General features: G+C 37.9%; 1 protein-coding gene across 1 annotated transcript in view; it reads right to left on the bottom strand.

Moving 5' to 3' along the window:
• Positions 1 to 221: 221 nt before the first annotated feature.
• Positions 222 to 10,448, bottom strand: part of DNAH5 (dynein axonemal heavy chain 5) — a gene marked incomplete at its 5' end in the record, with an annotated part of 277,065 nt that continues 266,838 nt past the window's right edge. Inside the window, one exon of the mRNA XM_008059081.1 lies at positions 222 to 2,042. Coding sequence (XP_008057272.2) covers positions 1,891 to 2,042 — 152 coding nt within the window. The remainder of the gene's footprint in view (positions 2,043 to 10,448) is intronic.

The raw sequence follows: 10,448 nt of genomic DNA, 5'->3' as shown, positions 1-10,448 counted from the left end.
CAGAAACATGATGTGTTGAATTCGTTCCTCAAAGTTCCTAGAAGTTTTCATGATGCCCTTTTCTACTTTGGGTCTCCAAGACTCTCACATACATACTAACCGGTGTGTAAGTAAACTATACGTTTTTGAATTACTGATAAAAAGTCCTGTCTTGAAAGATCATTTCTAGATACTTAGTGCCCATTGTTCCACCCTCCCCTAATAAACAATTACAATTCAGACAGTTACTAACCACTTTTTATTCATTCACATCATGTTCACATTTTCACTACTTGTTCTTCAAAATAAAATGATTGTTTTACCACAATTCACACAAATCAACAGTTGTATTAATCTATATCAAAAGAAACTGCTCAAATAAAAACAGTATTGTCTAAGAGGATAAGAGTCACAGGAATGTCTCGGGCTTGACTCTCACATCATTAGGTTAAAATGATGATGCTGAGCAGAGCCTTGTGAAAGGAACCCACACTTACCTCCTAATAGCTGGCCCCAAAATCACTTATCTAAAAAAAACGCAGCCATGCAGATCCAGAGCTAAGCAAATGATTGTAAACCAAACTTCTAATTTAATACTGACCAAGTTTTCTAGTCAATAGGTTATTGATGAAGTAGTTTATAATATATAACCAGAATATAAAAGAAAAATGGGTGAAAATGTCCTCAGATAATGTTTACTAATTAATAAAAGCCCATATGAAATTCCCACACACTAAGACTTTTTATTCTTTTCTCATTTTTTCTTTCGATCATAACTTTTTTCAAGCTAATGATAACTATTATCATGCTATCACACCTGTTTTAATTTTTGCACATTGTTACCTAATCTTTGTCCACATGCAAATACATTTTATAAGTTATAATCAGAGCATACTCCATATTTTGTAAACTATATCTTTCACTTAATAGTACGTGTTTACCATTTCCATATTATAAAATCTTCAAGACTGGTTTTCATGGCAGCCTAATCCCTCTTAATATCCTTAAGTATAGCTTTACTATTGAATATTTAAGGCACTTTCATGTTTATTCTATTATTAAATGCAATTTTGTGTAGAATTTGTTTTCAGTCTTTTAAATTGATTCCTTGGTATAGAGAAAATAAAGATCAAAGCGTGTGAACATTTTTATGGCTCTTTCTGTATTTAATTATTTTACAAAAGAAAAGCTAGCTTGATTTATCTTGCTTTAGCAATTTGTGGGTGTTATCAGTTTTACAGAGAGCACATTATGACTCACTTTTAGTTTTAATTTATTATCACAAGAGACATCAAAAAACATCTCATTATTAATCATAAATAGGATTGCAGATTGTTCTTTCTATATGCTTTTTTTAGAAGTTCTCATAAGTTGTCTAATTTACATCCTTAACTCCTTTTATTTCCTTCTATTTTTTTAAAGGATCATATTAATTGGCTGCTTGAAGCCCTGAAAATAAGCCTCTTAATCTAACCTAAATGCAAAAGACAATAGAAGCAAGTCCGCACAAATCTGCCCCGTTACCTTCAAGAACTTGGCTGTTACCAGGCCACACTAACAGAAGAATAATTCCTTCAAAAGAAATAGTGTCTGCTTACCCTAATCAGTATTCAGAGAGAAGTAAGAAGAAAATGCAGTACTGTGGGTTTGAGGGCCACATTTCATTAGGAAGTTGTAAATTTTACTTTTATATTACTGAATAGAGTTTTCAACAAACCAGACATTGGTTAATGTTTTAAAAGGTGAAATATAATTAAGCACCCAACTAAGGAGTGTGGAAAACCTATGCAGCTCGTTAATGCCATAAGCAGCCTGACTTATGCACTGTTGAGCACTCGTAAAGAAATAAAGGTTACAACAATTCAGGTCTTGCATTTTCCAAAGCATTGGGTAAGGGACACACCCCACATGTTACTTGACATCACAGAGAAGGGCGACCCCTCGGAGCACCCAGTGTTCAGGGGCCTGGGTTGTCCTGAGGTCCACAGCCGCGATGTAGTTCAAATCCGTTCGAACTGGCTTCTTGTAGATGGGACAGGAGTAAAACCGAGGATCTCTTAGAGCTGCAAAAATTCACAAAAGAAACTTGATGAATTTCTAACTTAAGAATCCAGAGAAAGTGCCGAACCAAGTCTATGCATTCTGGTGGACATTCCAAAGAGACATGGGTTTGGTAGAACGAGGAAAATGCTCCCTGAGTTCAGGCAATCCCTAGATGTGGAGCAGATGCTAGGTGTCCCCCACGGGCCCTTGCCACTGCACTTGACAGTGACCCCTGCCCACGAGCTTCCTCCCTCTCTTTCCCACCTGTCAACTCAACATCCCTCTCCACTCTCCTTTACCTCCCACCCAACCCGAGGCACACACACCCCCTCTCTCCTTCCTGTATGGCTTGCTTTTGCCTGAAGGGCCCATCATTTTCAATCAGACATCCAACACCAGTGAGTATTACTTTATTATTATTATTATTTTAAGATTCAAAATTTTATGGAGTGTGTTTTTTTACAACAGTTAAAATAAATAATACCTAGAAGAGATAGAGTTTCTACATAGATCTGTAACTATGTATATACTTAAATAGAAATTGTTCAAATTTTAAAATGTAAAATATGATTTTTTAAAATGTGCTTGGATAACAGGGCATTGGCAGACAAAATTAAAAATTTTAAGATGCCAAAAAAAAAAAAAAAAAAAGGTTTTGGTCTTCCTCTCAAGCAATCTTCCCACTTCAACTTCCAAAGTGATGGGATTACAGACATGAACCACCATGCTTGACCAATTTTTATTTACATATTACAATTTAGTCTGACAATATTATTATTGTTGTTGCTTCGAAATCAACTCTCTGTGCCATATCACATTTTTTCTTTTGAGTTGGAGTCTCACTCTGTTGCCCAGACTGGAGTGCAGTGGCCGCTCCCGGCCACTGCAGCCTCGACCTGTTGGGCTCCAGCGATCCTTCCACCTCAGCCTTCCGAGTAGCCAGAATTACAGGCATGCACTACCATGCCTGGCTGATTTTTTTATTTATTGTAGAGATGAGGTCTCACCAAGTTGCCCAGGTGGGTCTCGAACCCGCAGGCTCAGGCAATCCACTCACCTCAGCATCCCAAAGCACGGGATTACAGGCTGAGCCACCGAGCCTGGCTCATATCACATTTTTAATCTTTTTTTTTAGATTTAAGGGGGTACATGTGCATGTTTGTAATTGCTTGACAGTAAGATTTGGGCTTCTCTTGAGTCTGTCACCCAGTGGGTAGTTCTTCAGTCCTTCCTCCCCTTCCTCCCTCTCCGCTTTAGGTGTGCCCCAGTGTCTGTTGTTCCCATCTCTGTGCCCGTGTGTATTCAGTGTTTAGCTTCCACTTAGGAGAGAGAACATGTGGTATTCAGTTTTCTGTTTCAATGATAATTTGCTTAGGATGATGATCTCTAGCTGCATTCATGTTACTGCAAAGGACATTTTAAATCACAAGATGGAGGGGGCACTCACTTCTACCACCACCGAACTAGGTGTTATGAATTCTCCATATATGTGGAGAAATGAAAATGGCTGGAAAGCAGAGGGCAGTGGCAGAGTTCAACTCCCCGAGAGTCAATCTACCCATTTGGAGTAGCATCATAGATGCAGTTTCTGAAACCACATATGCAGTAAAAGGCAACCAGCATGTCCATACTTCAGGAATCCTCTCTAACGCATCCATCTTCAACCACAGGCTGTCTTTCTCTCCAGTCTTGGAAACCCCATGCTCAGGGGCAGATCCAGATCTGTGGGGACTTAAACTTGCCTGGTTCACAGGAGGTCTCTTTAAGAGTAAAAATTTACAAATATAAAATTAGGCCTTGGAAGGAGCCTCAGCATGTGAGCAGCCTGGGCGTTTAAGCCTCATTAGCTTCTTGTGAAATCCACTCTGCCTACAGTCGTTGATCAGTACATCTGATAACATCCATCACAGGAAGTAGTATACCATTTTATATTCCCTCCCAAAGTATACATTTTTTGAGGACAGGAGTTGTGTCCATACTCATCCTTGTACTCTTCTGGAAGGCCAATACATATTATAAATGACTCTCATGTAACTACTGAAATGAAATCACATTCAACTAAGAGGATCTTTGCTTTCTTGAATTACTCTTACAAACACAGGCACAGAAACATGAAAACAATAACTTTTAAAATGCAATGCTATTAAATTTATTTCCAATGCAAGAGCTATTGAATTTGTTTCCAGAAACTAATTTACTCAATAATTTATCTTTCTTTAAAAAATCACAAAGGCAAATCGCTATCAGAAGTTAAAGTCTCATTAGTTGACCCAATAGAAATTTCAACCTGTGGTGCCCTGTGTTTTTATACATCCACTATAAATTTAACTAATTTTAGTGGAAGAAATTAAATATTTGAATATGATAATATTATGCATGAGTTTTAATATAAAATAAGTATTCTAAAGTATTGGTTCTTAGCCAGGGCCAACTCTAACTATAGAGAACATTTGCCAATATATGGAGATATTTTTAGTTATTACAACCGTGGTTTTGTGTACCAGCATTTTAGTGGGTAGAGGTCAGCGATGCTACTAATGTCCTATAATGCACAGGACAGCCCGCACAACAAACAGTTATCCAGATGAAAAATATCAATAGTACCAAGGCTGAGAAAACCCGCTCTCAAACAACAAAGTCATAGATATTTTAACAATATTTTAAAACTCTGTGTTTGCTTAATTCTATGAAATTGATCATTAAAAATAATCTAAAACTATATAACACGCAATTTTTAAGTCAGGGTATAATTTTTTTTTCAGATTCTATGAAGATATCTCCAGTAATAAAAATAATAATAATAAAGCCGGGCATGGTGGCTCACGTCTGTAATCCCAGTACGTTGGGAGGCAGAGGCGAGAGGATTGCCTGAGCCCAGGAGTTCAAGATCAGTCTGGGCAACTTGGTGAGACCTCATCTCTACAATAAATAAAAAACTTAGCTGGGCATGGGTGCATGCTTGTAGCTCCAGCTATTTAGAATGCTGAAGCTGAAGGATTGCCTGAGCCCAGCATGTAGAGGCTGTGGTGGTCATGAGCACGCCACTGCACTCCAGCCTGTTTGACAGAGTGAGACTCAACTCAAAAAAATAAGCATAAAAGAAAGAGAAATAAAGCAAATATATATGAAAAGTTCTGAACAAGTAAATGAATGGCAATGAATCACAGAATGCAATTAATACTAACTGTACTCACTGACATATTCAAAACCTTTAATCCTAGGAGTTGTAACATGTAGCAAATATATAACTAAATTTTCTAGCTTCATATTTGATGAACAACCATTTTACAAACCTTGAAGTATGCCATTGGAGTCTTACAACTGAACCTCCTCATGGCACAATAATTACACCTTGGGAAATATTTGATGACTTGAATTTTAATCCCAAAAGAAAAATGAAGGGGAAAAAATAGCATTATTTTCAATAAGCAGGTAAAAAAGAATTATCCAAAATATTTACCCCACTCAATTTATTTTTAATTGCTTCAGAACGAAAGGTGCCCATGCCAAGTCACAGCATGCAGCCAACTTCTGCAGCAGCAAGAGAAGCCACTGAAAACCCAGTTTCATACTGAAGTGCTGACAGATGCAAAACAACTATATAAGCAGATGATTCAAAACCATTCCCCTGCTTAGACACATAACTTTGAAGACAAAAATAAGCATGCTAGGTGGGTAGAATAGATCAGCTAAATATGTTTAAAGCTTTAGGTTTCCAGAAGGAGGAACAGAGAAAAGAGGTTGTGTAAATTAGTGAGCTATACACTTCAGAATCCTAAAGGTTTTAATAAAATGCCTTGCCGAGAAGAGAGGATTGCCTGAGCCCAGGGGTTCGACATCAGTCTGGGCAACTTGGTGAGACTTCGTCTCTACAAAACAACAAAAAATTAGGTGGGCATGGTAGACTGTAGTCCCGGCTACTTGGAAGGCTGAGGCGGAAGGATCACCTGAGCCCTGCTGATCGATGCTGGAGTGGCTGTGAGCGTGCCACTGTACTCCAGCCTAGGTGACAGAGTGAGACTCTGACTCAAAAGAATTAAAAAATTAAAAATAAACAAAACACCCTGAGGGAATTTCATTTTTTTATGTAGCTTCCCTATGTAGCCTACATTTTTCATCCAAATATTAGTATACAGTACATATACTCCTTCCAATACTGAAAATAAGGAAGCTATAGATTTTCTATGTCACCTTTAAATCATCCCTTTATTTAACATCCCTTTTGACAATAACATTTAAATCACTAGACAGTTCACTTTTGCATATAGTATTCCTTTTAATCATTTAAAAGGCATGAGAGCTAAACGCATTAATTATAGTGATAGTTTAAAAATTATTTACTATGTGCTTACTATGTACTTGACCTTGTCAGCTGAATTGTTTTAACAACGCTGTGGGATGAGTACTACTATTGAATCATTTTGCATGTTTAGAAAACTGGAACAAGGAGGTGAGTTGTCCAAGATTATAAAACTGAAGTGATAACTAAGAATTAGGTCTGGTCAAAATGGAACCACAGGCTATGTGCTTAATCTCTGCAATACTTGAGATGAACTATGCATGAATACCCCCATGTCTTCGCAGGAAGATGTGACAATGAAGTGGAGAGAACTAGATACTCGAATTCAATTTGTAGCACATTGACACTCCTCTAAAGTCACATGACTAATTACTAATTAGAGTGATAAAGCTAAGAAAACAACCCAATCATCCTGTCCCCCAGCTCAGTCTTTTACTGGGGAACCCAGGCTGCAGCATGAAAGAGGAAGGCCCCCCGGAGTGACAGCGCCATCCACACAGGGCAGAGGCTCTCACAGTGCCTTCCCAATGCTTAGAGTCCACCTTATCAGGTACCTAAGAAAAATTCACATGGGACTTCAATACCCAAGGGAGCCCTCCTTATTTTGAGTTCAGCCTCTATTTTCAAATTTCATCCCAGGCACCAACAAGACTCCTAAATGCAGAGTTATAAGCAGAGCACTAACCACAAGGATTCTCCGGGGTTTGCACACACCCCACAGCAGGCACAACAGACAAAGGTGATTCTGGCACCAGATTTGTCACTTGGTAGGCAGAAATCATGGGAAAATTACTCCATGTCTCTGAACCTCAATTTCCCCATCTGCAAAATGGGGATGGTAAATTTGACAGCTGTTGTAAAGATTAAATAAATTCATATGTGTGATTATCTGGTATAATATGATGCCTGGAATGTAATAGATGCCTAAGATATGTTATTTGCTACCTCTCTCTCTCTCTCTCTCTCTCTCTCTCTCTCACACACACACACACACACACACACAGATGCACATACATGCATGTGCACAAACACACACTCATGCATGTACACTTACACACTCAACTTTTCTTTTTCTTTTTTTAAATATATTTTTTATTATAAAATTGTGGGGGTACAGTTAAGGATTAGGTATACAAATGTGCATCGTTCAGGCACCCTTGTTAATAAGGGGTGTCTTCCCATCCCCAGACAGATATTGACTACTGTTAGTCCCACCTTCCTTCCCCTCCTTACCCCACCCATAGTTTCCCACCACTGTGGGTCCTTTTCTTATAGTATTATGATAGATGTTCAAGGTCCACTATATGAATGAGAACATGTGATACTCAGATCTTTGTTTCTGTGACAGATCGCTCAGTATTATAGACCCTAGTTCCATCCAGGTTGCTGCAAAATTCATGATTTTGTTCTTTTTTGTGGCTGCATAGTATTCCATTGTGTATATGTACCACATTTTTTAATCCAGTCCTCTTTTGATGGACAGTATGGTTGGTTCCAGGTTCTTGCTATTGTGAACAATGCTGTGATAAACATTCATGTGCAGGTATCTTTTCAATAAAGTGATTTGAGTTCTTCAGGGCATATTCCCAGTAGGGAGATTGTAGGGGAGGTCGATATTTAGAGCTTTTAGGAATCGCCACACTGCTTTCCACAGAAGTTGCACTAGTTTACACTCCCACCAACAGTGTAGTAGTAGTAGTGTACCCTTTTCACCACATCCTCTCCAGCATTTGTTATTTTTTGAGTTATTGATAATGGCCATTCTGATTGGAGTTAGGTGGTATCTCAGTGTAGTTTTGATTTGCATCTCCTTGATGATTAGTGAGGTTGAATGTTTCTTCATGTGTCTGTTGGCTGCTCGGATGTCTTCCTTTGAGAAGTGCCTGTTCATATCTTTTGCCCACTTTATAATGGGGTTATTTGCTTTTTTCTTTTCAGCATGTTTGAGTTTTGCTTCTGGAATCTCAATTCTATTCCATTGGTCTATATGCCTTTCCTGTACCAATACCAAGCTGTTTTGATTATTGTAGCTTTACATTAAAGTTTGAAGTCTGGTAATGTGATACCTTCTGCTTTGTGTTTTTTGTTTTTGTTTTTATTTTTTTGTTGAGGATTGTTCTGGCTATTCTTGGTCGTTTGTGTTTCCATATGAATTCCTGTATTGTTTTTTCTAGGTCTGGGAAGAATGTTGCTGGCAATTTGATGAGTATTGCATTAAATCTGTAGATTGCCTTAGGTAGGATGGACATCTTCACAATGTTGATTCTTCCAATCCATGAGCATGGGATATTTTTCCACTTGTATGTGTCATCTTTGATTTCTTTGAACAGTGTTTTGTAGTTTTCATTGTAAAGGTCTTTCACATCTCTGGTTAGGAAGACGCCAAGGTATTTCATTGTTTTTGTGGCTATTGTGAATGAAATTGTGCTTTTTATTTGGGTTTCTGTTTCTTTATTATTGGTGTAAAGAAATGTGATTATCTTTTGCACATTTATTTTATACTCTGATAATAATAATGGGGTTGTTTGCTTTTCTCTTTTCAGCATGTTTGAGTTCCTTGTAGATCCAAGATGTTAGGCCTTTGTCAGACCTGGAGTTGGCAAATACTTTCTCCCAGTCTGTGGGCTGTCTCCCTGCTCTCTTGATGGTTTCTTTGGTTTTGCAGAAGCTTGTCAGTGTAATGAGTTTCCACCTGTCTATCTTATCTCTTATAACCTGTGCATTTCGGGTATTGCTCAGGATTGGACGCCAGTTCCAATCTTCATAAGGGTGTGTCCTGCATTTTCTAAGGTTCTTATGGTTTGAGGTTTTACATTTAGGTCTCTGACCCATTTAGAGTTAATTTTTGTGTATGGGGATAGATAGGGGTCTTGTTTGAATATTCTGCATGTGGTCAGCCAGTTTTCCCAGCACCATTTACTGAATAGGTTCTCCTCTCCCCAGTGGTAGGTGGTGAAGGCTTTGTCAAAAACCTTGGATGAGAAATGAGTTGGTTGAGAAATTGAGGGTTGTTTCTGGAACCTCAATTCTATTCCATTGGTCTATATGCCTTTCCTGTACCAATACCAAGCTGTTTTGATTATTGTAGCTTTACACTAAAGTTTGAAGTCTGGTAATGTGATACCTTCTGCTTTGTGTTTTTTGTTTTTGTTTTTATTTTTTTGCTGAGGATTGTTCTGGCTATTCTTGGTCGTTTGTGTTTCCATATGAATTCCTGTATTGTTTTTTCTAGGTCTGGAAAGAATGTTGTTGGTAATTTGATGAGTATTGCATTAAATCTGTAGATTGCCTTAGGTAGGATGGACATCTTCACAATGTTGATTCTTCCAATCCATGAGCATGGGATATTTTTCCACTTGTATGTGTCATCTTTGATTTCTTTGAACAGTGTTTTGTAGTTTTCATTGTAAAGGTCTTTCACATCTCTGGTTAGGAAGACGCCAAGGTATTTCATTGTTTTTGTGGCTATTGTGAATGGAATTGTGCTTTTTATTTGGGTTTCTGTTTCTTTATTATTGGTGTAAAGAAATGTGATTATCTTTTACACATTTATTTTATACCCTGAGACTTTGCGAAAGTCCTTTATCAGTGCAAGGAGGTTTTTGACAGATTCTCTTGGGTTTTCAAGGTACACAATCATGTCATTTGCAAAGAGAGATAAATTGACTTCCTCTTTTCCTATTTGGATACCCTGATTGCCTTCTCTTCTCTGATTGCTCTAGCCAGGACTTCCAATACTATATTGAACAGGAGGGGTGAGAGTGGGCATCCTTATCTTGTTCCAGTTTTCAGGGGAATTGGTTTCAATTTTTGTCCCTTTAGGAGTATGCTGGCTGTGGGTTTCTCATAGATGGCCTTTACTATTTTGAGGTATGTTCCCCATATGCCTAGATGTTCGAGGGTTTTTATCAAGAAGGGGTGTTGAAAATTTTAACAATTTAAACACGAGCGATCTCTGAGGCCATCCTCTGTGATCATAATATAATCAAGTTACAAAGACTGAAAAAAAGGGCCAAACTTTTAACTGCAGAAGTTCAGATTTTAGAATCACGTACTTAACCTTTCCATTTAAGGGGAAATAAAAACTGATGATGAAAAGAATTTAGAAAGCAATGAAAAATAAACA

The sequence above is a fragment of the Carlito syrichta genome, unplaced genomic scaffold, assembly GCF_000164805.1.
Source record: "Carlito syrichta isolate Samal-C Ts95f unplaced genomic scaffold, Tarsius_syrichta-2.0.1 Scaffold303700, whole genome shotgun sequence".
Taxonomy (NCBI): Eukaryota; Metazoa; Chordata; class Mammalia; order Primates; family Tarsiidae; genus Carlito; species Carlito syrichta.
This window is presented reverse-complemented; position numbering and strand designations above follow the sequence as displayed.